Source organism: Alexandromys fortis, unplaced genomic scaffold, assembly GCF_014885135.2.
Source record: "Alexandromys fortis isolate MF-2015 unplaced genomic scaffold, M_Fortis_MF-2015_v1.1 scaffold_3, whole genome shotgun sequence".
In the NCBI taxonomy this organism is placed as follows: domain Eukaryota; kingdom Metazoa; phylum Chordata; class Mammalia; order Rodentia; family Cricetidae; genus Alexandromys; species Alexandromys fortis.
This window is the reverse complement of record NW_026067909.1, coordinates 20,964,711-20,992,669: the sequence shown is the minus strand read 5'-3', so window position 1 is coordinate 20,992,669 and position 27,959 is coordinate 20,964,711. Positions and strand designations below refer to the sequence as shown.

The following is a 27,959-nucleotide window of genomic DNA, read 5'->3' as shown; positions in this document are numbered from 1 at the left end:
TGTCTTATTTATTACAAAACAAATGTCTCATCTCATGACTTTTAATGTGTACCGTAATTTAATTCATAACCAAAATTCAGATCATAAATGGCTAACAATATTTTGTTGGACAGTCCTGATTTAAGTGAAACTGACTTATAGAAAAGTGAATATGATCTTTTATAAAAATGACAATTCCAGTTGCATAAACACTATCATTGCTTTCCCTTTCTCAAAGTAAGATTGGACTAAATTATTAAAGATCTACTTTCCACAAAAATGGGAGTGTCACCTCAAATCTACTGAATATTTTTATACTGAAATTTATATAGCTGGGCATATGACTATGTTTAAACACTGGGGAAATTCTGTCAACATCTCAGAAACAAGAAGATTCGCCTGTGTTTCACTTTGTACTCAATGGCCTGTTACAGGCAATGGCCAGATGTCAGGAAGCAGCTGTCTATTCTTGTTTCAATGACGTTTTAATTAGAATTTCCTAAGTCAAAGGATGCTTCCTTTCACCACTGAAAAGCACTTACTGTGCTCTGTGTATAATAGCAAATAAAGAGTATTTGGCACTTGCTAAAAAAATTTGTCTTTCAGATACCATACCATGTACTATCATATATTCACTTATGAAATATTTATCATGGTTATTGAACAGAAAACACAGGTCTATCTGTGAAGTGATCAGTCCAAAGCACCTATTGATGAAGAGCACTCTAGCTCCTAAGTAAAGGAAAAAGTGAGAGAAAAGTGTGCGCTATCCACAAGTCAGCACCATACCCTGACAGGAGAGATCGCGGACAACAGTCCACAAGAGGATGGTGATGTGCAGCTGAAGAGAAGTGTCACTGACATTCAGAGTGTAGAAAACTGAACAAAGTCAGTGGCTCAGTGGAGAGGTCTGCCCATGCTTCATCTGCTGGATCTGAAAGGCAATGTAAGGGTGGGAACTGTGGCAAACTGTTGCCCGTTCATACTGCTTCCCCAGAGCCCAGTGCCCACTCCTTTATTCTTTATTACAGTTTGTATTTCCTCTTTGTGCACCATTCTCCCCTCCAGCTTTATTGTTGCTTATCCAACACAGCCACATGTTCCGCACCAGAGTTACAGAGGTACACAATTCCACTGGTTCCAGTCACAGGGCATAGGGACGTGCTGCAGAGTGTGGCTCATTTTCTGCATGAGTTTGTTGGCTCTGTCCATGTGATTATACACAGGGTAGCCACGTTCTTCCATAACCAGGGTCTGCGTATGAATGACGTAGGAGATGAGACCTTGTGCCCGGTAATCAGGCACAGTGCCTGCCATTCGCATTTCTCCAGTTTGGTCCATCAGAGCCCAGGAGACAGGGGTCCCTTCAGGTCCCAGGAGACATGAGCTAGGAAAGGTCTGGATACAGCGCTCAATGAATCTCTGGCTCTTCTCGTTGCCACCAAAATGCCAGAACTTATCCACCAAAGCAGCATGGGTGACATCCAGGGATGAGAGTTTAAACATCTCGTGGTTGCTGTTGAAGAAAAACGAAAAAGAGCAGCCCTGAATTTCATACACAGAGAAATATTTGTCCCTCCTCATAAAAGTCTCCTGTGAGGTGTGAGCGTCGCAGTGATGGTAGGCAGAAGCTGGGCAGTTTCTGGCCAGCTATGGCAGTTAGGTAGGCAACTAACTTAACTTAACCCCCCTCCATTCCCCTGCTACTCTCTTTAGAAGGGATGAATTAATAGCCATTCTATCAGAAGACAGAAATTAGTATTATAGGGAGGTTTCATCTTACAAGTACCCAGGACTGACTGTGCAACAAAAATAATTAACTCTTTACTAAGAACTTAGTACTGCTCTTGATATTGCTATGACCCACCTTCCCACAGGAAATAGAGCAGACGACATCATGCAGATAAGAAAAATGGACAAATAAAGAATAAGTACTCAAAAGCACATGCTAGAAAGCAGCAATGCAAAACTTTAGAATCATGGAACCGTGTGTGTGTGTGGTGTGTGCGTGTGTGTGTGTGTGTGTATTTTCTCAGTCTTGCTCAGTCTCACTCAATTAACCTGAAGATCATCACTGTCCAGTGATCCCCCCATTATCTTCCTGACTCTACTACATCAGCACCAGGGTAACAGGCACACTATCACATCTGGGTTCCTATGAACATTCTAGGGATCATAACTCAAATCTTCAGGCTTCCATGGGAGACACTGTATAGACTAAGCCTTCTTCCCAGCCCTCATATCATGAAATCTTCAACACTGATATCTGAGAGCCCTTGGCTGCCATATTAATGCAAGGCAAAGTAGAAGTTCAAATGGTCAACAGCATGGCATGTAGACGGCTCCTCCCTATGTCTACCAGAGTGTGAAGACACCTACAATGAGATAGAAACTCTTCTCAGGATGCATAAGCAGAGGATACAGACTCGGGTCACAACCATGCCCTTCATCATCCTCATGGTGAGCAAGCCACTCCGCCATCAGAGACTATTTCCTGTTGTGAACTCTAAAAATAGGTCTCCTGTCCTGACTGTCCCCTGAGTAGCTGACCCAGTGCTACTCTGGATGAGGAGGTGCTCTCTGGCTCCTAATGCCCTTTACAGTGTGTGAGCAAAGTTCTTCCGGCATCCTGAACCAGAAGGCCATGGGACTGAGCATCTGGACATCAAGTGCCCAGCAGGTTTAGTGCTGCTCTGTGCTACCTTGGAAATCAACAGAGGCAAAAAACATAATTTGCTTGAGCGTTCTTAACTGGAAAACATTTTCTCTGTGAGGTGCATTGATTAAACATATATTTATCAAGAACCAACATAAATTGACATGCTAACATGGAAGGGTAAAAATACCTCACCAGGCTGTACCTCTAAGAACTACAGGAAACTAACAAATGCTGAGAGCAGGAGAAATAGTCTTCCCCCAGGATGAACCTCCTAATTGGTTATCCAATCTATTGGTCAGCCATGAAATCATATCCATACACGTAATGCTAAACAGACTGAATATGTTGTGTGTGTATGTGTGTGTGCCTGTACACACATTGTAAAAATAACAGTTAAAGAAAAAGAGCTCATAAATTTGAGAAGGAGAAGGGGAGGCACAGGATGAAAAGAGGGAAAAGATGCGATTATATTTTCATTTCCAAAATCAGAACTTTCTATATGTCGGCTACTGTTCTGTCTCACACTGAACAGCACAAAAGAATTCTTACTGTTTTTGCATTTTTTTTTCATATTGTTGGGTCACACATGTGGAGTCAGAGGACAACCTGTGAGAGTAGGTTCTCTCCTTGCACAATGTGGGTCCCAGGGATCTAACTCAGGTCATTAGCTTTGCAGCAAGTGACTTTGTCCACTGAGACATCTCACTCACTCAATATTCTTACCCTGTGAAAGTCTAAATATTGTTGCAGGCTTCTAGCAACACATAAATAGATATTTTTAAATAATCTGATTTCAGCTAATTAAAGTACAATAACAGAAATAAAAATAGTTGTCATAACAATTATAAGTGGCTTTTTATGGGGTGTTCTGAAAAGCATTGTCAGTGGAAATAAAAACGAAAGTATGAAAAACCTAGCAAAAAAGCAAGAGAGAGGAAATATGTGAATATTGGAAGGACAGTCTGATCCCCATATCCCATGTTTGTTTAAAACTGGGTAGAGAAGTACAAGTCTGCAATCATAGCTCTGGGGAGCAGGAGACAGATGGATTCCTGGACCGGGCTGGCCAGACAACCTGTCCTCCTTAGTCAAATCCTGTCTCAGAAAGCAAACAAGCAAAACCAGAAAACGGATGGTTCTCAACGGAAACATCATCTGAGGTTCTCCTTTGACTGCTACCTGTATGTACAAACACATCAACACACATATACATGCACAGATTTAAAAAAAAACCATGAAAACAATTTTTAAAAACTGTTTGTGGTATTTGAGGAGATACATCACACGGTTCCTGTTATGTTTTTAAAACAATTATCTTAGAAATGGGCTGTGTAGAGAAGTTAGGGAGCTGCGGTAGTGAGAGATCAGAGTGGAACAGAATTATCTTCAAACCAACTCACATGGCCCGAGGTCTGCCAGATTGATGATGTAAATTCTCTGTGTCCTCCATCAGGAAAGGAACCAGTTTCTTTGCTGTCTGGGGCATAATGTAAAGAATACATTGTGTTCTCTTGACTTTGACCAGCTTAGCAGCTGTAATGCCCATTATTGCTTCATTCAGGCTGGATTGTGAACCTAGAAGGGAGTGAAACAGGGAATACATAACTGTCCTTCTAGGTCAAAAAAGCAGTCCAAAGATTTAGTAAGAAAACCTTGCCTCGAGTATGACTCCTATGTGTCCATCCCTAAGTTGTTCCCTGGAAATGTTTTCTTTTATGTCCAGCAGAACAGTAAAAATCTTTACTGTCTCTATGAACAGAAGCATATTTAAATAATAGTCAATCTTGTTCAAGCATGTTACATGCCCAGGCATTAATCTTATACCTCATTGGATCCTCTCATTGATTCAAGTTTTAGAATCTTTCAGTACCAGAATTTTTATACTCAGTGAGGACACTGAATAACGAGAAAGTCATTTGCTCAAGAATCACAACTTGGAGGCAGAGCTGGGCAGTTTTCTGTGGTTTTAACTCCAGAGGGCACATTTGTAACCACACTAGACATAAACCTGAATGCCCTAGCAAGATCTCCATGTCACAGTAAGCTGTTCTGCTTGTTCCGGGAAGAGAAGGTCAGAGGTAAAGTTCTGTCTCCCATCTATTGTCTTGAGGGCTTCTAAATATGTCTTCAAAACACATAAGGTTCACCAAAAGCTACACATTTGCTGCTTCTTCTATTAACACCATAGTCTGTAATATTAGAAACTGGTTCCCACCATAGAAGTAGTGGAAGCCAGACCAAGAAATATGCATTAGGTTTATATTCTGAAGTTTGCAGAAAGAAAAAAAAGATTGCAGGGTGAGGTGCCCAGAGTGGAGAGTGATCCTTCAGATATTCATGCAGGAGGTCCCAGCAGCCAGCATGCAACTCCTGTCCTCTTACTTTGAACCTGCAGATGTTGTTTCCAGTTGATGGTCTCTGGTGTGCCAAGGCACTCCAAACAGTTCTTAGGATCCTTAGAATAGATCTGGTAAGTGTTGACATGGGGATCAAAGTCATCTGTCATCTCCTAGTGGGTTGGGCAACATAGAATCAATACAATTGATTATACTATCTATGTATGTTCAATATTTTTCAGAATTTCATTACTCTTTTTCCTATTATTTTTTAAATTTATTATTTGAAAATTTCATATATATATACAACACATTTAGTCATATCGTTCCCACTCCCTCCAATTCCTCAAGACCCTTCCCAATATATAGCCTCTCCAATTTTATTTATTGCTTTAAAATTAATCATTGAGTCCAGTTAGTACTATCCAGATGTATATGGATTTGAGGTGACCCACCAGAACACAGGCATCCTGCCAGTGGCCACTGACCCAAGAGAAGTGGCTCTCCTTCCCTCAGCTGCCACCAGCTTCCGTCAGGGTTGGGGGTTCAGGAATTCCTTTCCCATCCTTGCTAAGAATTTTCAAACTCATTTATCGTTGGGCAGCGGGGACACACTCCTATAACACCAGCACTTGGGAGGCAGAGGCAGGTGGATGTCTGTGACTTTGAGGTCAACCTGGTCTACAGAGTGAGTTCCAGGATAGGCTCCATAGCTATTGAGAAACCATGTCTCAAAAACCACAGACACACACAAAAAACCACTCCTCACACTTATTTATCAACCCCAAGCAGAGATGTTTTCCTCAAATGTCAGCAGCATTTCTTAATTATTAACATCATGAAACCAAGACCAAAACTTCACTCTATTTATAAATTTTTTTATTAAAACTTATTAAATTTTATGTATAGGTACCATTTCAATTTAAACTCAATTAAATATGGTTAATGAAGTATTCTTCCCTAACTTAGTAATAGTCAGAAAAAGAAGAAAAGTGATACTGTCAAAGGCCTTATAAAAATAAGTCTTGTTCCAAACAGCCTCAAAACGAATGTGCCTTTTTCCTTCTCTCTGTGTACAGAGTGTTTGCACAGGGATGTGAGATGTGCATGGAGGTCAGAGGTCATCTTTGAGGGCCACACCTCACCTTCACCTTGTTTGCTGACATCAGGGCCAGTCCACCTGTTTAGCAAACTTCCAGGAATTCTCCTGGCTCTCAAGCCCCACCTCTCTGTAAAATGCTGGGATTACACACAAGCATTGTTTTATATAGAGCTTTATGGGGCTGCTACAGATCTGAATCCAGGTCCTTAAACTTGCATGTCGAACCATCTCTCCAGTGTATATATATACATATATATATATCACAACAGTATTGAAATTGGCAAAATGAATTTGTATTTGAATTTTTATATATGCATGATAAAGTCATACAAGAATAAAACGTGATGTCTTTAACCTGTAAAGCACAAAACACCATTCTTCAAAAAAAATGTGTATTTCTGGCAAAATCATCACATAAGTTGTTCAAAAAGCTCTTCTCAAAGTAAACAAGTGACAGCTGGGAGTTTTTTGAAGACAAAGGGAACTACTGAATACTCAACCAGGGCAGGCTAGCCAGAAAATACCGCACAGAAATGCCCCTGCAGCTAGACAAAACTACAACTGACAATCCATCTTATCGATATATTTCAAAACCAAATATTGTTCATTTTTATATTTTAAGTAAATTAAAATTTAGTTTATAGTGTATGTTGTTTGGTGAGTTTTTTTAAAAAAAAGAAGAAATGTTCCTGTGTATGTAAGAAGGCACATGTGATATTATGAAACACCTCCTCATCACCATCCTCGTCAATAATAATAATAATAATAATAATAATAATAATAATAATAATAATAACATTCAATATCCTGAAGACAATTAGCAGATCTGTTGTATCACATAATTACTATTCTTTCTTTGGAAAGAGTAGCAACAACTTAACTAATTTAGCAATAAATAGCATAAAACTTCATGCTGCACATTAGGTCTTTGGACTTGTTTAGCCTACAGATCTACTTGTTTGATGCCTTAGGCATGTAGCTCCTTGCTCACCACCATCAGCTACATGGGTTTGAGTTTTGTTCAGATATTTAGAAAATATTTAGATACATAGAAAAATATTTTAATTCACATGGAAATGAGGTTATATTGTTTTTTCTGTTATTGCCAATTTCACTTACCACAATGTCTTCCGGGTTAATCTCTATTTTAGAAGACAATACGATACCATTCTTTTTCTGCTAATAATATTTAATTTTGTACAGATATCACTTTCCCATTAATCTGTCTGTAGGTTCTAGGGTTATTTACAAATAATTCTGCTATAAATATGGCAGTGTAGATACTTGCTGTACTGATTTTATAATATTACTATATTGTACCCAGAAGAGAGATTTACAGGATCAAATGACAGTTCTATTTTGTACTAAGGTCCTTTCCTCCTACACATAGACTGTTAAGAAGTTTTGTCAAAGAAGAGTAATAGATTCTGTCCATTTTTTTTTCTCATCGACTGACATGCCATGTGGTGATTTGATGGACCACAACTGCTGGTTTATACATGCTAAGCCAGCCTCCAATGACAGTGAGTCCCTGTTGGGACTAATTGAGTCCTGGCTTTCAGCTTCTCTGCCCTGCTAGAACCTTCTAAGTGAAGTTGCTAGAAGCTGTGCCTAGTTAGAGGATCAGAGGATGGGATTATCACCTGTTGGCCATTGACTGCAGTGTATTTAAGCCTACATGGTGTTAATAAAAGGGGCTTTGGTATCAGTGTTTAAAGGTCTGCGTGTTGGTCGGTCTCTGCATCTGTATTCTCAACCTCCAGCCCCTTTCCCAAAGCTCGTGAACTGGGTCCTAGCGCACACAGAGCGCAGACACCGGGGGGGGGGGGGGGGGGGCGAGGTGCGCGGCAATTGGAAGTTCCACCGAGATAATGGCAATTGGAGCTCCCCACCGAGGTATCGGCAAGTCACTTCACTTAACCATGGAGTATAATCTTTTTGATGTAACTCACCTGCTCCTGAGGACGGACAATCACTGTGTTAAAATCAGGCCACTTGTCCACCAGAGCCTTGAGCTTGAATGGGTTTCCCTGATTCATGTGGAAGACAGTCCCATAAACCTAAATATTTCAACACGCTGAACAGTGAGCTCATTACACAGAGACAGTAAAAGCCTTTCATTGCCAGAATAATGCTGATCTCTATAAAATTAGTGTGTGTAAATTATACAATATCTAGCCCAATATTCAAGTAAATGGATTTTTAAACAAAAATCATGAAACTTTATAATAGGTAAATATGCAGATACAGTAGATTAGTAATCACTCAGTCTCACATCACAGAATTTTGTCCTATACATTTCTGTTTTCTGCCATATAAACATATGCCCATACAACCTTATAAACAATGGAATTTCCTAATGCATATGAATTTCACATGTACTGTACAAAGACATACTTCCATGTCAAAATCAGAAATGTACATACTAATGTTTAATAACTGCCTAATTGTTAGTATTTGGGATGAATTACACTTGACATGTGATAAACTATTCAATATTCACTGTTTAGAGAGAGACTGTAGATACAATACACACATTTCTTTTTCTGTGAGTTCAGTGAATATTGATCAGGAATGCCTACAAAACTACTGACTTATTGACTCTACTCACGTTGTGTGCAAGCACACCAACGACTGGTATATCCAGGAGCCATCCCCAGTAGTGGACAATCCCAGCAGAGAATGTAAGGGGTTGGTGAGGGAGGGAGTCAGCCAGGCCGTGGTAGTCAGGAGAATCTTGCAGCCAGACTGTCTAGCAGTCAGAGTGCTTCTTTATTTATACAGAATTTAGTAAATAGGGATACATTCATGATGTTCCAAAACATAGATCATATCATTTTTGTTTTTGCATAAGTGTTTCACTTCTTTGCTCATCTTTTAGTCATTATTAATAAACTATGACAGAATAGAGTTATTATTTCCAATCATTTTCCCTCAAGTTTTGACATCATTGATAAACAGAATTATTATATTTACTCATTAACTTCATAACCCAGTTTCTAGGAATTTAGAAGCATATGACAAGTTTTTCTCAGGCTGGTTACTTCCTTGACTACAAAGACATTTGACCAAAACAATCTTCAAGCCATTCTAGGCATACTGCCATGTTCCAAGCAGTGCCCAAGAAATATCCTTAGGCCCAAGCTGCTGCAGTTATTATTCAAATTTTGGTATAATGTAATTTTATATCACCTTTCTACATCATTCTTTGCCCGTCAGTATAAGTCTCTGTGTAGGACAGAGGTAGCTTCAGCTAGTCTAACTTTGTTGCTGTCTATGCCACATAATTGCTTGAGTGTGTAGTGGGAAGAGGCTTGCAATCTGTGGCCAACTCCTCTAGCCCACCGAATCTTGTTGCCCTTTTTACGTTTACTTTGTTTTGGTTATCTTGTTCCTAGGTAAGTACAGGGACAGATGTTTCAAAAATATCTCCTAGCCTCATAAAGAGACCTCTGGCTTCTTTATGTGTGTCACAGCCTCCAAGGCATAAAGAAGATCTTCAAGTAGATAAGGGTATCTCCCTAAAACGGGGCAGGGGGGATAATATGTTCAGAACTCTCTCAGGGAGAAGAATTTCAGGGAGAAGGCATGAATGATTCATAAGAAATTTTCCAACAATCTAATACTCCCAAACTGTACAAATATTAAAAGTCTCTCATGTATGCAATGGTGGAGATGAAAAGCAAAGGTGGATGGCGGCCATCATGTGGCTCAGCTTTGCTGGATCCTTGTCAAACAGCTGTGCTGGATTATGACTTCTCCCATCCCCATCAGGTATGGCTGTGCTGTGGTATTATTTAACTGCCCAATGAACTTTTTGGACAAAGTATTTTAAACCTGAACCATGGACTCTGCCATTTCGACAGATGCTTTCCCTGCTTATCAAAAGGAGCAGTGACTTAGAATGATAGGAATCTCATGTGGCTTAGTCTATGAATAACAGCTATACATATTTTCAGAGCATCTTGGACAGTTAACAAAATATTATACTGTTCGTGTTTCTCATCCTCACAATCAGTATAATAATTGTAGTAAATACATTATCTTCCTGTTGCCCAGAAGAATCCAGATATACCAGTAGTTAACAAAAGAAAATGTCAATCACTGAGAATCTCTATCTACTGCTGTGGGAGCTTGGCATTTGGTGGGGATTTTGTTTTGTTTTGTTTTGTGCTATTGTAAATGGTAACTATTTTAAGTTTTTTATTCCCATTATTCATTAATTGCTAATGTATACAAATAGAATTGAGTTGTTCTATTTGTATATTGATCTCGAATCCTTTAGCCTTATTAAGCTTAAGTCCAGAAGATTGTTTTGTGGACTCTAGGTGATCATGTCCTCTGAGAACACACTACTTTTTACCTCCCCCAACCAACATCATATGTACTACTTTAATTTATTTTTATTGAATTATATACTGGTTAGGTCACCAATATTTCATTAAATAGGATCAGGGAGAATGGATATCATTGCTTAGGTTATCCATCTTAAGCAAAATATTCCATTTCTTTGCTAAATAAAAAGATTTTAATTGTGCATCACACCTACATGCTTTTTTGTCAAATTGAACAAATTCTCTTTTTTCCTAGTTTTCTGAGTTTCATACTTATCAAGACTACTATATTTTGTCTCACATTTTCTCTATGCCTATTAATAAACGTCAAGCTAGGTGTGGAGGTGCATACCTGTAATGTAGGTAATCAGGGGGGTTAGGCAGGGTGATGATGAGCTAAAGGGCAGTTCGGACTACTTATCAAGTTCTTGTCTTAAAACACACAATAAAGTTGGTCGTGGTGGTTTACACCAGTAATTTCGGCATTTTAAAGACTAACGCAGAGGATAGTCATGAATTTGAGGCCAGCATGAATCATTTGTAAGATGCAGGCAGTTTGGGCTACATTGTGAGATTCTGTCTCAGAAAAGAAACTAAGAAGGATCTTATGAGTTTTATTCAGTAGTGTATTGGTATGATGATTTGTATTGATTAAGCATGGGGTCACACCTATTGCTTAAATACATCTTGATGTCTTGGTAGCATTTTTGAGGACTTTTGTGTTTATGTTAATGATGAATATAGTTCTATAGCTTTCTATTGGTATATAGTTTTGGTTGTGTTACCATAATAACTCTGATCTTATAAAATAAATTTAGTCATAGTCCCTCCTCTGTTGTATGCTGACTAATGCTGTGTGTGATTGGTATTATTTATTCTTTATGTATGTTATCTAGATAAAGCATTTCCTTTGTCAGAATGTTTTCATATGTATCTGTGTGTGCAGGACTATTTAAGATTGTATATTCTTTTTTTTTTCCGAGACAGGGTTTCTCTGTAGTTTTGTAGTATGTCCTGGAACTAGCTCTTGTAGATCAGGCTGGCCTTGAACTCACAGAGATCCGCCTGCCTTTGCCTCCCTCCCTCCCCCTCCCCCCCCCCCCGAGTGCTGGTATTAAAAGTGTGCCTGGCTGTTAACTGTATGTTCTTAAGAAAACTTTGTTAACTTGTATTTGTCACATAATAACAGCATATCTGAAATCTATGAGCACATTTTCAATTACAGAGCATCCTTGTTATGGTTATGATGCCCTTTAGATATTTGAAGATATCTCATATATCATTCTTCATTTGGGGAATATTTATCTTCTCTATTCTAGGTCAGTTTTGTTATAATATTATCAACAACGTTTCTAAAAATCCGATTATAAATGGATGATTGATTTTCTATACTTTTATTTCTTACTTAGATACATTTGTTTCTGTTAAAATGTGTATTTTTTTCTTTTACAGTTTGCTTGCTAGAGGGTTTATTTGCTCTAATTTTTCTATTTTGGGGGCTGTAAATAAGCCAAGTAATTGAGATAATTTGTATGGTTTTAGTAAAAGGAGTTCTACGTGTTTCCCATTAATCAACACATTGGTTGTTGCTGTACTTCCATTGTTATTTAATTAATTTAGTCTAATTTTTTTCTAACTTGGAAGCATAGTTCATTTATTATTGTGTTTTCATAATTTGCAGAAATTTGGGAAATTTCCAAGCATACTTTTTAATTTTAAATATAATTTTGTTTGAATGTGTGTATGTATGCATGTGCATGTGTGATATATGTGCAAACATGCATGCTGATGTGTGTGCAGAGGTGAGAGGACTGGAGAAGGGCACTGGATGTCCTTCTCTGTCTCTCTCCACCTTGTCTCTCTGAGACAGGTCTCTCACTGAACCTGGAGGAGGTTAGCAAACAGCAAGTTCCAGTGATCTGCCTGTCTCTACTACCTAGAGCACTGCCATTATAGGTGTGCATGTCCATGCCTGACTTTTTACTTGAGTACTAGGGATTCCCTACTCAGGTTCTTACACATGCAAAACAAGCACTTTTACCCACTGAGCCATCTCCCCAGACCCTAAATTCCATTACTTTTAAGAACATTATTTATGTGCTTTTAAAACACTTAATGTGATTTTAATGTAATTTATATTTTATACAATTTAACGTGTACTTTTCAAACATTTAATGTGATTTCAGTAATATTTCAACTCTATATTGCTATTTATATAAATTATATCTATCTATATTATATATGTATATATATACATATATATGTTAGAATTTTACATATTCTGTCTTGAAAAATGTTACAAACACTTGAACAGAATGTGGATTCTGCTATAGCTAATGAAAATATTCTTAAAGTGGCAGTTAATACAGTGAGCTCTCAATGTTTCTTAGGTATTCTCTCCTTTTATTTTCTTTCCCATCACCTCTAAACATGAAGGAAAGAAGAGTATTAACCTTAATTATACTTGTGGGTGGTGTGGGAAGTCCTTCTGTATACGTGTTGCTTTTATTGGTTAATAAATAAAGAAGCTGTTTGGCCTGTGATAGGGTAGAAGAGAGCTAGGTGGGGAAGACTGAAGACTGAACTGAATGTTGGGAGAAGGAAGAGAGAGTCAGGAGAAGTCATGTAATCCCTCCAGAGACAGATGAAGGATGGAACCGTGCTGGTAAGCCACAGCCACACATCAATACACAGATTAATAGAAATGGGTTAAATTAAGATGTAAGAGTTAGCAAATAAGAAGGTAGAGCTAATGGGCCAAGCAGTGATTTAATTAATACAGTTTCTGAGTGGTTATTTCAGGAGTCTGGGCAGCCAGAAACAAACAAGCAGCCTCCCACAAATATACATTTTGACCTCTGATCAAGATACTTACACATCGTTTACATTTTGAGGTCATTGTCGTCATTCATTGCACAGTTGTTTAAAGATTGTTTAATATTCTAATATGAAGTCTTAGTCTTTAAGATATATAGGTATTAAGAATTATAGGTCAATATTCATGTTTGTCATACTTATACTTAAACTAATCAGGTTTTTTAAATACATAGAAATTGTATTCTGCATAGATAGGTAATCTTCAACCACTTCAAAGAGTTGTAGAATATGGAATTTAAATAACTTAGGGTTCTGGTGACATGAGACACATCTACTCCTGGCAGCACCAATCTACTTCAAGAGGATGATGGGCATCGAAGAGCTTCCTCATGGAGTTTGTTAGCCATTTGGGCAAGAAGTTGCTCTTGCCTTAACTGTTTGACTGGACTTGCAGGACTCACAGAAAAATGACTGCTGAAGCTGCCTAACGAAGGTGAGATGGTCCTTCAGCGTTCCTGCTTCATGAAAGAGTCTGCCAGACATTCTGCAGGACACAGAAGAAAGCAGAACTGTCTTTGAAACTTTCTGCTTCATGGAAAAGTCTGCCAGATACTATGGGCCTGTAGGCTGAAGATGGAACAGTACAGAAGAATTTTGGATGACTGTCCAGGTAGCAAGATGTCTCTGTGAATTCTAAAGTTTTGGAAGTTGCTTGTAATGTACTTCCTGTTTACTTAAGTAATATCATTTCCTGCTAGAGTCTTTGATGGAGTTGAAGAAAGACGGTTATAATTATAGTTCTCCTTAGTTATGACAAAAGATAAGGTAAATATAAATATTGGACCTGTAATTCTTAATACCTGCTTTGTTATATGTAATTTTACTATGTTAAAGTTAAAACCTTCCTTTTTATTTAAACAGATAAGGAGAAATGATGTGGGAAGTCCTTCTGTATATGTGTTGCTTTTGTTGGTTAATGAGTAAAGAAGCTATTTTGGCCTATGATAGGATAGAATAGAGCTAGGCAGAGAAGATTTAACTGAATGCTGGGAGAAGGAAGGCAGTGTCAGGAGAAGTCATGTAGCCCCACCAGAGACAGACACAGGACAGAATCTTTTTGGTAAACCATAGCCATGTGCCTATATGCAGATTAATAGAAATTGGTTAAATTAATATTAAAAATTAGCCAATAAGTTAGCATTAGTAGGTCAAGCAGTGATTTAATTAATATAGTTTCTGGGTGGTTATTTGAAGAATCTGGGCAGCTGGAAACAAACAAGTGGCCTCCCACAACATGTGGGTTTATTTTCCTTTTAGTTCTACCAACTTTTCTCTCATAATGAGACATTATTGCTATGAGTGTAAATTCTATGGATAAATCAACATCTTTGCTGTAATACAAAATATTCCTTATTCTTAGTAACATTCTAGCCATTTGTAATATGCATAAATAATTATGGGCAAATCTATAATACACAAAGTTATGGATACATTTCTAAAATATAATTTCCTGCTCATGCAAAATTACATGCATGAGCTTCTTAGGAAGCTGGTGAAATAAGAATTGAATAAGTATTAGTTTTGAGAAAGAGTCATATGGTTTAACCTCTTCTCAGATGTCATCAGTCAGAAAAATATTAAACATTAACATCACTGGCTTTGTCAACTTGCAACTCTGGGAAACAGCCTGTGTTATATAAAACCATTCTTATATGAGCACAAAGAATGTCCCTGAGTCAGCAAAGATCACCTAGATCACATTGCCACTCATTGTGGTATGATTTAATAGAGCTTTTATTTCCTCTTCAGTTAAATGTATACAGTATGCCTCCCTTGCCTCAGGGTGATAGCAACTAAATGTTGGCCACAAAGTAAATACCTAACCCAGAACACAGCTCAGTAAATTTCCTTCTTGTTACCAGCTTGTTCCTAGACACTTGATAGTCTGTTTTCCACAAGGGCATTTCACATTCACCTTTAAGGACTCGGGAAGGTGTTTCCTTAAGGACTTCTCCAACATCTGCAGCATCTGTGAACTTCGCAAATGGAGCATCTTGGCAGCTACCTTATCCTAAAGAAGAGATTAAGAAATGCCAAAGACATCTGCTGTGAGATTGTGTCTTCTATATATGTGGTGATTTGAAGAAGAAAGGCTGCTATAGGCTTTTGTATTTGAATGCTTAGTCATTAGGGAGTGGCACTACTTAGGACAGGGGGTGTGGCCTTTTGGAGGAAGTGTGCCACTAGAGGTAGGCTTTGGGGTTTCGGAAGCCTAAGCCAAGCCCAATGGCTTTCTCTTCCTCTTCCTGTGGTCTGTGCATCAGGTTGTAGAAATCTCAGCTCCTTCTCCAGCACCATGTTTGCCTGTATATCACCATGCTCCCCAATCTGATTACAATGGACTAAATCTCTGAAACTGTAGGCAAGACCCAATTAAATGTTTTCCTTTATAAGAGTTGCTGAGGTTATGGTGTCTCCTCACAGTAATAGAACACTGACTAAGACAATATATGACAGGGAAACTATACCTCGGAAATCTCAACAATATGGTTACCAAAATAAGACCGAAAAAATGACAATGTCAATTGACATGCCAGTGTAGACAGGAGAATTCCCACAAGGCTCCTCCCCTAGATGAAGATCTACAGATGATCAATGGCTGCTGAGAGAAGAGGAGTCAATCCCAGTAATGAGTCTCCTAATAGGTTATCCGATCCCAAGAGGTCAGCCCTAAACAGAAATGCAAAGCACTAAATAAATTCGGCAAGTTGTTTGTGTGTGTGTGTGTGTGTATACATGTAACCATAATGGAAGAGTAAATGCTCAGGAATTTAGAAAGAGTCAGGGTGGAGCACAGGGAGAAAGGAGAGGCAGAGAAAGGAAAAATCATATAAATATAGTACTCACATAATTAATTTTCAAAAAATTCAAAAAGAAAGGCCAAAGAATGAAAAGACTTAGAATACATGCAGACATAATGGGCCATTCTAGTTCATGACTTAAGGTATATTCCTACTGTTTTATGGGTTCCCCCTATACTAAAGTTTTCACTAAATGGAAGAAGGGATAGGTATCTCTGTGAAATGATCATGAACTTCATTTTTCAAACTTTAAAAATATTTCTGAAGATTTGCTTTCATTCTTATAACATCTACAATTCTAGCAATAAAGGGTATATGATGTTAACAAACCTATGCTTGAAGCATATATGGGCAAATTTTAATAGATTTGTGTGTGTGCACATGTGTGCAGTAGTATTGGGGATTACACCTAGGTCCTTAAGCATACTAAGCAAGTACTCTACCACTGAGATGCATACACTGATGAGTCCATTGAGTGACTTTTCTTCTATACAAACACTTGTAAATTTGAAACAAACTGAAAGGGATTAAGATGGATGGATTATTTGTGTCACTGGCACTCGGTAAATGAGGTCATGATAAATTAGATAGTAGCCTTTTAGTCTACTGCAAAGCACGTAGCTCTATGCTTGCCCATTATTTGTCAACATATCTTAATACGTAGATGAAGCACACCATTTCTCGATATTGACAACAAAAAAGAAAATCAAAAGGTGAAGGTGTTTCTTCTGAGCTCTTCCATGTGGATTGTAATGATGTTATAGTACACCATTATCAGAGTTGACATTGTGTTAGAACAATTTTACGAAGAGATAAACAGATTAATAGGTAGATTGGTGGGTGGGTGGGTGGATGGATGGATGGATAGATGATAGATAGATGACAGATAGATGATAGATAGATAGATAGATAGATAGATAGATAGATAGATAGATAGATAGATAGATAGACAGACAGAGGGACAGATAGATAAATGATATTCTTTAACTTTGACTCAATTTTTTAAATTAATTTACTTTTATTTTATGTATATTGGGGTTTTGCAATGGGTGTTTGTGTTGGGCCCCCCAGAATGGGAGTTACAGATAGTTGTGAGCTGCCATGTAGGTGATGGGAATTGAACCTAGGTCCTCTGGAAGAGCACTAAGTACTCTTAACTGCTGAGCCATCTCTCTGGCTCAACTCATTTATTTTAAGTTAAATATGGTAAAACTAGCCAGGTGGTAGTAGCACATGCCTCTAATCCCAGCACTTGGAAGGCAGAGGCAGGTGGATCTCTGTGAGTTTGAGGCCAGCCTGGTCTACAAGAACTAGTTCCAGCACAGACTCCAAAGCTACAACAAGAAAACAAAAAAAAAACCTCACCAAGTTTAAATTAATAATTTTATGAGTTTTGGTAAATGACTACATTTGTTTAACTAGTACTATAACAATAACTCATATCATTTCTACACACTCATAAATCCAAAAATTTCTTTATCTGACTTTTGTATCCAAGAAATCATCAGTAGTTTTCTGACTCTGTAATTGTCCTTCAACAAAAATGTAAATTAAATGGAATTATTTAGTACATATTTATATACTAAATCTATATCAGAATTGTGTTGTATTTTTCCATATATAATACATTAAAATATATTTTGACACTGGTTTCTTTTAATAGTCAAATACAAAATTTTTTATATTTCAGCAGTACATTTATTATTTTTAATCAGTAGATACTATTTCATAATGCATGAATCAATTTTTATCCTTTAATCTTATGGACACTTGGTCTGCTATGGTTTATATACAGTTATTCATAAAATTATTATGCTAGTAAGTGTACACATTCATGAGAATGTTTTTATTTCCAGAAGTATATGCCACACATTTGGCTTTTTAAGTGTCTGCTTATCTTTTTTCCAAAGTGAATATACACTCTTCCATGATCATTGTATAATGTGAGAGTCTCACCGGTTCTTCTCTAAAATAATCAACACTTGTCTATGTAGCCATAGCAGGAACCACAGATGCAGTATTCTGAAGCCTTAGCTCCTCACGGAAAAACACACAGGGCTCATTACCAAGGCAGCAAAGGTTAAGGCCAACATATATTTCAGAAGATCAGTTTTCCAAAAGATAGGCAATGCTGGATTTTACTCAAACACTGACTTAGCACAAACACTGGTTAAAGAAATCCTCCTAGATTAGGAGGGATTCGGGGACTATGGGGGAATGGGGGAGTGGCGGAGGTAAGAAGTGGGAAGAGAGGAGTGATGGGAGGCTGCATTCTGGATGTAAAATTAATTAATTAATTAGCTAATAAAAAACTGAAAAAAGAAAAAGAAGAAATCTTCCCAACCCAATTTGTATTAGGTGAACAGTCCACTAGAAGGACCATTTTTCCCATCTCATGTGGGTCTTGCATGCGCCCTCCTTGTTCACCCAGGACAGAGATAAATACAGATCCTCAAAATCCCCATATTTGCTTTAAAAACAATGAGCACAACTGATAAATCAATCAGAAAATAATTATTAACTAAACAGATCAAATGTCTCTACTTTCCCCTGCTCAGTATACAACATCCCTTCCCCCTAGCAGCTTCCACAAAATAAATTGAACTCAGGTGAAATGTTCTCTGATCCATAGCAGACACTGCTGCCCATTCCAGGTTCCCGTACAAAGTTCTGTATGGTTCTGCTTATTCCTTTGTCATAAATAGCTAAACTGTTCATTCTCGTGGACCTGAAAGAACAAGGTTTGTGTTAGCCAACTTGACCCAGCTTCAATTGAGTTTGCCCTCATCACCTGACTGAACTTTGGCCCACTCTCAGCCTGAGCCAACACTCCCACACAGATGTCTCCTCCTTACCATGAGGACTCTCCATAGGCTGGCTTTTTCCCCTGCAAAGGAGAACACCCCTTCTCACCTCTCCGATGTTTGGATGTTTGCAGATCATAGGTCTACTGCAACTCTATTCAATAATCCCAGCCTCCTGCACCCGTTTTGCAATAATCCTCTACATAACAATTCTCTCCTTACCTAAATCTTGATTTCTTCTTCAGTTAAAAAAAAATGCTAAGGCCTCATTATAAGTTTACCTTGTGACTAGCATAAGAACCCAAATATCTGCCGTGTCCATGCTTTCATCCTTTCTCATAATAAATCATGAATGAATGCTTAATGGTTGTTTTGAGGTTGAACAAAACTATTTTGAAAGTCTCTTCATTCCATGAGTTTTATAATTAGAGTGGAAAAGGGTGTGTGTATGTGTTTCTATGGGGAGCAGAGACTGATGTTGAATATCTCTGGCAACTTTTCTCAATCTTATTTCCTTTCTTCTCATATGTGTATGAGTACACATGTGGGTATAATGTGTATGTGAATGTTCACTATGTGTATGTTCACGCTCACATTTGTGTTTGTATATGTGTGTGAGTACAAGCACAAGTGTCTGTGGAGACCACAGGGCAACTTCACTTGAGGCAGAGTTTCTTGCTTCTTCCTGCCGCACCTGCCAGGCTAGCCTGTGAACTTCCTGGGTTTCTCTTGTCTCCTCCCCTCATCTTCCCATGCTAGGATTACACGGTCTATTTTGCGAATCCTAGGGACCAGAACTCTGGTCCTTATGCTTGCATTATAAGTACTTTATCCACTGATCTGTTTCTCCAGCTCTCAGACCTTAACATTTTTTATTTTGATTATGATCTATAAGAAGGTTATCAATTTAGCTATAAGCCCCAGTGGTCTTCCTGTTTTTTCGTTTCCTGCAGTAGGATTATAGACACATGAGTGTTGTGCCTGGCTTCTGACATGAAGACTTCATGTTTCTGGAGCAAGTTCTTAAACAAATCAGCCATCTCCCTAACCCCAGTAAGAAATATCTGGAGGTAAAACTGAAACATCACACTTTTTTTAAAGCTCAATTCAATTCACAAGGCAGCAAATTGTGAATTCTGAAGAAGCCAGAGTCAGCAAGGACCAAGATTTGTCTACCTCTTTTGAGTTCTTGCTTGTGTTCCCTCCTACTTCATGTCCATTTCCCTCTTCCCAAATGCCTTCCCTGTGTGTTCCAGTCTCCAGCATAAGACAGGAAGAAGCAGCCATGTAGAAAGTGCTTCAGCAGCACATGGTTGTATCAGGCTAGATTCCTGTGACAAATTGTCAGCTGCTAGTGCATACATTTAATCATTTAATCAATTCACTCATTAGGGTGTGGGGGTTTACATGCCATGGTACACATGTGCAAGTCATACAACATATAGGAGTCAATTTTCTTCTTCTACCATGTAAGTTCCAACTCAAGTAATCCAGCTTGTTGGCAATCAGCTTCACCAACTGAACCATTCTATCACCAGCCTCTTTCTATTTTGAAATAGCCTTTGGCATAGAACTTTTTCTGTTATCTTAAAAGGTTATTATTATTTGCTCTAATTACAAAGTAGTATTTGAAAACTATTCAACTACCTTTCCCCCAATTCTAATATCTTCCTGAATCTTGCCCCCCACTTAAAGGAAACCTAAGGGTCTGATGTACACACTGTGTATGATCTAATATAAAGTAGCCTTTCTGCATCTTGACCCACTGTATAAAACTGAAATGCTCAAATAATGGAATCCTAGCACAGAGTGAAATGATCAAACAAAGCCTGTGACCAATGACCACAAGCAGCAGGACTTCACAAGAAGGAGATGGTTAGTTGTATATCTGTAAAGACCTTAAAGAAGCCTGCATAACAACCATTGAGCAGATCAGGCTGTTAGAAAGCACACTAGTGACCATGCCCCCATGGAACCACTGGGTATCTTGTTAGGAACTGAGGAAAAGCCATCTTGTTGGACTTGAATAGCAGCTAGACTTTGGTGTACAGTTTGCACAACTCTATCTTTCAAGACAAAGCCACCTTTATCCTAGATCATTTCCTCTCTGTTCCTTCCACTTTCTTGGCAATTTTAAGTGGCCCTTGGCCTATTTTGGGTGTCCATGAACTTACTTATCAGTGTTTAGGAACTAGTTCCAGCTGGCTCCTTCTGTTTACTCTGACTTCTAGCTCTCTGGTAACTAGGTTCAGGGATTTCCATTCTTTTGTTTGACCCTTTGAAACACTGGTTCTTTAGATGATCCAAGACAATATATATCTGCATGGTGTAGGAGGTCGTTCTATGTGTTGCTTTCATTGGTTGAATAAAGAAACTGCCTTGGCCTTTTGATAGGGCAGAAACTTAGGTAGGCAGGAAAGACAGAACAGAATTCTGGGAGGAAGAAAGCAGGGTCAGAGAGAGCTGCCATGGAGCCAGCAACCAGGTCAGATGTGCTAAATCTTTCCCGGTAAGCCATGACCTCATGGTGATACACAGATTACTAGATATGGGTTAAAGCAAGATGTGAGAGTTGGCCAATAAGAGGCTAGAGCTTATGGGCCAGGCAGTGTTTAAATGAGTAGAGTTTCTGTGTAATTATTTCGGGTGTAAGCTAGCTGGGTGGCGGAACGCAGCCCGCTCCTCTCCATACTACATCTGCATAAACAGTGCTTGGATGAGTTTGCTCTTATTGGCTTCAATGACCAAAGATCTCACTTGTCTTTTGATCTTATTGCTTTAAGATGTTGGGAAATGCTTGGACTAATGAATCTTCCATGTGTGATCCCTTACCTATGTTTATTCATCAATTATGTATGGGCAATGACAGGCTTTTAACTTACCCTTGAGCTCTCTATGTAGAAATTTTTTATTTATTTTTTTTACTCTGCTCTCATACAACATACCCTGACATAGAAAAAAATCTCAACCCGAACCACTGAAGCAAAGGAAGGCTTGGGAGAATTCACTTAATTCTGTACTCTTCTTCAATGCTCCATTGACAGAGCCCAGGGCTTTGTGAGTTTCATACCAGAGATAAATCTGCACCCCTTCTAAAGTGGTTCTTCTTTTAGCCACCAAGTTCAGGTCTATTAACCTTATCTGTGGTCTCTCTTTTCCACACAGAATGTTCCCTGGAACATGTCTTTATCATAAAACTATGCTGTGCACCCCTGATTTTTCTTCATTTTATTACTGTAACACTACCTTCAATGCCTTATTTTAAGTTTCTAGGTCAGGTGGCTCTATATAAGCAGGAAAATGATAGAATAAGAAGACAAATTACTCAAGAAAAGAAGAGCTTTGGAAATTCACAGTCAGAGATGAAGATGGATGACCACTGATTAGATGCAAGCAGAACACCGCTACAGAAGCACAGATCCCTGATAGGGGAAAGAAACAGAAGGCACGTCCTAAAGGTAAACCAGGTGGGGGACAGGCAGTTCTATCCTGTGGACAAACTAACAGTCCTCACTGGATTCAAATCCAGTTATGAAGGAGACAAATGAGATTTAGAGAACAGCATCTGGATGCCATCTGGAAAGAGAAGTTATTGTTAAAAGTTGAGTTGCTATGGGTCCTGAAGTCAGGAATGTGGATACTCAAGCCTTGTGAAAATAGAATACAGTTGCCCTTCCCTGCTGGGGACTCCTCTGGGATATATCCTCAAATTATTTATTGTTCTCATCCAAAATGCCCACAACATTGTCAGATAAAAATTGACAGATTGTCAGAATAGCACAGTTCCTAAGAGAAAATTCTAGGTCATCTGAGTTGAGGTCTAGGTTCAACAAAATGACAGCTGGATGACTGCTGATAACCGCACAATTACATATATATATATTTATGTATATGTGTATATATATACATATACATATATGTGTGTGTCTGTGTGTGTATCTTCTCTTTACTCCATGTTCCTCATGGATAAGAGATAATCATAGTACCTGACCTCTATATTTGTATAGTAATTTAATGAGTTAATATCTATAGTGCATGAGAACAGAGCCAATAATAAATATTACCATTACTATCATGAGCTAACAGTGTAGTAATCAGACTGTGAAACTTTGTAATACGTGTCAACATTTCGGGTTTAGTAATTGGACAGATCTATTAAAACCAATATACTACACAGGATATTACTTCTCTTACTATTGAGTGTTATTAACTTTGCTCTCCAGAAATACTACTGATAAATCATGAATACAAAATAGTAGAACAATCACGAAACATAATTTTTATTTAGTTGACAATTGCCAAAGTCTATTAAATAAAAAAATGAAGTATTTATATTATTCCAAGTTTTCTCATTTCACCTGGTGTAAGGATTCATTCTTCATTCAGCATGAATATTTACGACCTCCCTCTATCCATGTGTTGAAATTCTAACAGTCACTCTTTATATACTGAAAGGTGAGACTTTGGAACTAGGCCTCAAGGACACACAACAAGAACACCATGTCTGAATTGGAAAACAGGTTGCCTCCTGGCATCACTGCAGCTTTTTTGGACTTGGACCTCCCAGCATCCAGAACCGTCAAAAGCGAAGCTGCTGCTGTCTATGAGCTTGCTCTCTTATGAAATTTGGTTTGAGCAGCCCCAAGAGTCTGAGACAAAGTAGCTACTGAAAGCCAGCTACTGAAAAGAATGGGGATTTTTAGCAGATAGCATCTTTTCCAAGTCCCAGAAAGACACAAGATAGTAGAAGAGAGGCATTCCCAGAGGCCAATCTGGCATTCAAGTAGAAGCACCTCAGAAATTTCATGCAAATAAGAAGCAAATTGGAGTCTGATGCCAGAGCACGGCAGGAATAATAGTGAGCATTGCTGGGCACATTTGGAACCAGCTTCTGCACATGTGCATCCGCACCCTGCAACCGAAACATGTTATTCGGCTAGTACAGGGAGAGAGGGAACAGGCACTCATTTGGTGAGCTGCCAGTGCTGGCCATGGGCAAAGTCCTCTTGGAAATGGTATTTGGAAACTCCTTACGAAACCATTTCAATATTTGGAATTTGTCCCCCCAAAAAATCCATGAAGAAAATTATTTATGAAAAACTATACAAATACAGACACATCACCCTTTATGTACATTCATATATATGACATGCAAATATTTTTAAATGAAAAGTCCTTAATAATATAGTTAGTTGCATTATAATAAGGATTTTAAAATACATATGTTTTTATGGTTTTGAATAAGTAATTCACATTTTCTAAGTGTTAGCATATTTTTCAAAGTGATTTTAAACAGGGAGATTCACTTATTTGGATATTAGTAGCCCAAAGAAATTTGACTACTTTAGTATGTTACAAAATAATATTTGCATATGCCCACATTAATATACGTATATGTTGATATATATATTTGTATATATATATACACACACACATATATATATATATCAACTGATAACACCTCCTGAATTAGCACACTTCCTCCCAGCCTCAATTACATTTTCTGTCACAGAACTACAAATAGCAAGCTTTCAGTTTCTTTGTATTTTCCAATTCACAATAAGCCCTGCCTCCGTTCAATCAAGCATTTCTCACAGATACCAGCAAACTGCTCTGTACATTTCTCCCCAGACATACATCTCACCACCAACGAGCTATAACGATTTCTATCCACATTCAACAGGAATATTGTGATGTGTCCCCTTCAGTAGCGGGTCAAAAGGAGATGGCAAGTCCCCCAGTGTCCACTTCTCCTTGTCCTCACCTGCAATGTTGTCTCCTCTTTCGGTCCCCACAGACGTCAGCCGGAAATACAGCTTGCCCTCAGAGTACGTAAACTAAGGGGTGCTTTGATCCAGTTTCTGGGAAGCTTTTGAGCGGAAGTTCTTAGAACATGTGTGCCAAACTCAAAACAGTATGAGATCAGGCCCCTCCCTCTGGGTGGTCCTTGTTCCAGAATCCTCTCTGTAACTGGGAAGTTAGTAATATACATTTGGGGCTTTTTTCCAAAAGAGTGGACAACTTTCTGCTCCCAGAAATCCCACTGTCACTCAGAAACTGAAGCCAGCAGACCAGGAGCTAGGAGATGTGTGGGTATAAACATGCAATAGAATATTATTTGGCCATAAAGATATAAAAGTTTGATATGTTCTATAATATGGATGAATCTGAATACATTGTATTAAATGAAATAAGCTAGACACAGGTGAGAAATAGCATATGATCCCACTTAGGATATCTGTGTAGAGTAGGCAAATCCCCAGGCACAGAAGGTAGAATGGAGGTTACCAAGAGCTGAGGAAGTTAAAAGTTATTGTTCAGTAGGTACAGAGTTCACGTCGGGGAATGATGATATAGGTAGGGGTATAGATAATGGGGATAGTTGAAAAATACAGTCAATATATTTAACACTACTACAGTGCACGCTTACAGTAATTAAAAGTGTTATGCAGACTTTGCCACAATATATTTACTTATATGTATGGATATATGTGGAATGTGTGTATATGTATGCATATATAAGTGTATATATGTATATGTGTGCATATGTATCTCCACAAAACAGAATAATTATCCCTTTTCTCAGAGACAGATCATTTTCCTGTTTGTACATCTCTTATCATTGTAGTTTTTACTGGCTTCAGGTAAATACGTTTTGTTTTTTCTCAGCATAGCTGAAGGTGATCATTGTTACTTAAATATAATTGTGTGTGTGTGTGTGTGTGTGTACATGTCCCTCTGCATATGAGGGAGTGCTCATGACTGTGTGTATACATATGGAAGCCAGAGATCAATGTTAGGTGTCTTCCTCAATGACTCCCTACCTTATTTTTTGTATCTAGAACTTTCTAATTTGGTCAGACTGGCTGGGCAGCAAAGCCCCAGAGCTCCTCCTATCTCCTCTTCTTAGTACTGGGATAACAAACATGTATAGCTTGTGCCCCAAGTTTAACTGGGTGCCGGCGATCAGAACTTAGATTAGGTCCTCTTAATTACACGACAAGCACTCTACCAGCAAACATCTCTCAAGTGTAAAGTCTTGGCTAAGCAACTTTAGCCAATGTTTTGCTGCTCAGTGTTTTGAAAACAGCTCATGTTTGTAGAGTCAGGCAGGATCCAGAAATCAAAGGCTACACAGAAATTTCACACGCCTTGTGGTCCTTAGCAGAGCAAAGTTTGGATCACTTTCTAATTTTACTCTTGCAAAGTACAACACTATCAACACTATACAAATCCCACTGAAGCACAAAAGCCTTGAACTCAGTGCCTCTGGGTTCAAAATTTGATGTAACGTCCCTTGAGTGAAGCCATTGAACTAGCAAGAAATCTGGGTATTGAGGTATCTGAGAACTTTGCAACTGTGTCTCAAAGGGTGAAGAGGAGGGGAGGGGAGGGAAGGGGATCAGGAAGGGGAGAGGAGGGAAGGGGATCAGGAAGGGGAGAGGAGGGAAGGTGATCAGGAAGGGGAAAGCAACATATTTTTAGACTTCACTTTAATGCTTGCATAAAAGAATTATGTCACAGAAATTCCATGGTTTATTCAACCAAATTTTGGAAATTTAGGATGCTTCCAAAGTCTTACTGTTATTAAAGAAAAACCACACGAGAGGCATCTTTGTACATACTTCTCAATTTTTGTACTTTTATTTTTAATTAATAATTAACACACGGAATTAGGTTTCGTTGCACACACACAGAATTAGGTTTCATTGCACCATTTCCAGATAAAATTTATCTTGGCTCTCTTCCCCTGTCTCTCATGCCTCTTGCCCTCTCGTCCCTCCCTGGACCCTTATACAACCTCCCTTCCACACTCGCGTCCTTGTGCTGACCCCTGCTTCCTCAACATCCCTTTCCCTTCTCATGCTCCTTTCTGATTTCAGAGCCTACAATCACACTCACCCCAACTTATATCCATACAGACATTCTTTATAAACTGGAGTCTGAAATATGAGAGACTCACGTGCGTTCTGTCTAAATGTGGATTTTGGTTTTTTGCTAATTCCCATATTCATTCATTTTCCCCCTAAAGTTACAGGATTTCATTTTCCTTTACAGCTGAATAAAATTCCACTGTATATGTGTACCACCTTTTCATTATCCATTCATCTTTTGTTTCCACTTAGGCTGGTTCCATTCCTTCTTTATTGTTTACTCTGTCGTCTGTTCCCTGCTCTGGGAACAAAGGGAGCAGCTTCCCTGCTAGGCTTTCCAGAGCCCAGTCCCCCATCCTTTCTACTCCTGCTCTGGTCTGTTGCTTCAGTACTTGGAGTATACAAGCAGAGGTATCTGTGAATGCCACCACATCCAGGATGTTCCAGCCCCGGAACCCCTGGCTTCATTCTCTCTTCCTAGGAACATTCCCACACTTCTACATACTAGGCTACAATTAGAGTCAGAAGATCACTCTGTCTCCCCAAGTCTTACACCCAGGAGTAGACACTGGGAAAGTTGGGTCCACAGGGGAGGGCCGGAGACAGTAAGGTTAAAAGGGGAATATGTGGTAGCAACAAGGGTGCTTGAGACAAAGCAGGGTCAGCCAAGATGTGAGCAGCCAAGGGGCTCCAGCAATGTTTTTGCTTGCTAAGGAAGCATTGCTTGGGGGCCTGCAAAGTCCTAGAAGTCCTGCACAAAGAGCCGCCAGGTACTGAAAAGGGGGTACTGTTAAGCTGTAGCTGAGCTTGCTTAATCAAGACACTACTTGGAAGGACATTTATTTGGAGATGGTCATGGGATCCTGACAGGATCTAGGAAAGGAAAGCACCTGCCCTCAACACCGATCGGGGACACCAGTAAGAGAAACTGCCCACAACCCAAGACCACGAATGTGGCAGCTCCCGGGATAGACAAGGGCTGTGGGCGGCTCACCCGTGTCTTGACGGAACTGGTTCATGGACTGCAGGTCGATGATGTAGGGCGCGAGCCGACTGTCCACCTGGCCCAGTACCACGCTGCCCCCGGCGCGGGGACCCGCGCGCACCACCGCCTCGATGTGGTGGCTCACGGCCGGGCTGTAGGGACGCCAGGGGCCGTGCTCGTTCAGCCATTCCCACACCACCACTGCCGA

General features: G+C 39.0%; 1 protein-coding gene and 1 long non-coding RNA gene across 10 annotated transcripts; one reads left to right on the top strand and one right to left on the bottom strand.

Moving 5' to 3' along the window:
• Positions 1–25: 25 nt before the first annotated feature.
• On the bottom strand, positions 26–27,866 carry LOC126498311 (glycine N-acyltransferase-like protein). Of its 9 annotated transcripts, none has more exons than XM_050136829.1 (6): positions 27,761–27,866; positions 15,203–15,298; positions 8,029–8,136; positions 5,021–5,147; positions 4,039–4,213; positions 26–1,495 (listed from the first exon to the last, which is right to left on the bottom strand). In XM_050136829.1, the coding sequence occupies exons 2-6, from the start codon at positions 15,278–15,280 to the stop codon at positions 1,093–1,095; spliced, it is 891 nt and encodes a 296-aa protein (XP_049992786.1). In that variant the 5' UTR covers positions 15,281–15,298; positions 27,761–27,866; the 3' UTR covers positions 26–1,092. The 9 variants fall into 9 exon arrangements, with proteins under 9 accessions (XP_049992786.1, XP_049992784.1, XP_049992785.1 ...); XM_050136827.1 differs by lacking the exon at positions 27,761–27,866 and adding an exon at positions 24,657–25,459; XM_050136828.1 differs by lacking the exon at positions 27,761–27,866 and adding an exon at positions 24,530–24,650.
• Positions 19,175–24,125, top strand: LOC126498318 (uncharacterized). Its single transcript, XR_007590810.1, has 3 exons — positions 19,175–21,401; positions 22,159–22,350; positions 23,348–24,125. It is a non-coding gene; the product is annotated as an uncharacterized lncRNA (long non-coding RNA).
• Positions 27,867–27,959: the final 93 nt, after the last annotated feature.

Coding starts and splice junctions, on each gene's coding strand:
- LOC126498311 (XM_050136826.1), bottom strand. Junction 5,148..8,028: donor TTGTCCGTCCTCAGGAGCAG/GTGAGTTACATC, acceptor CCAACCCACTAG/GAGATGACAGATGACTTTGA. Junction 4,214..5,020: donor ACAACATCTGCAGGTTCAAA/GTAAGAGGACAG, acceptor ACTCCCTTCTAG/GTTCACAATCCAGCCTGAAT.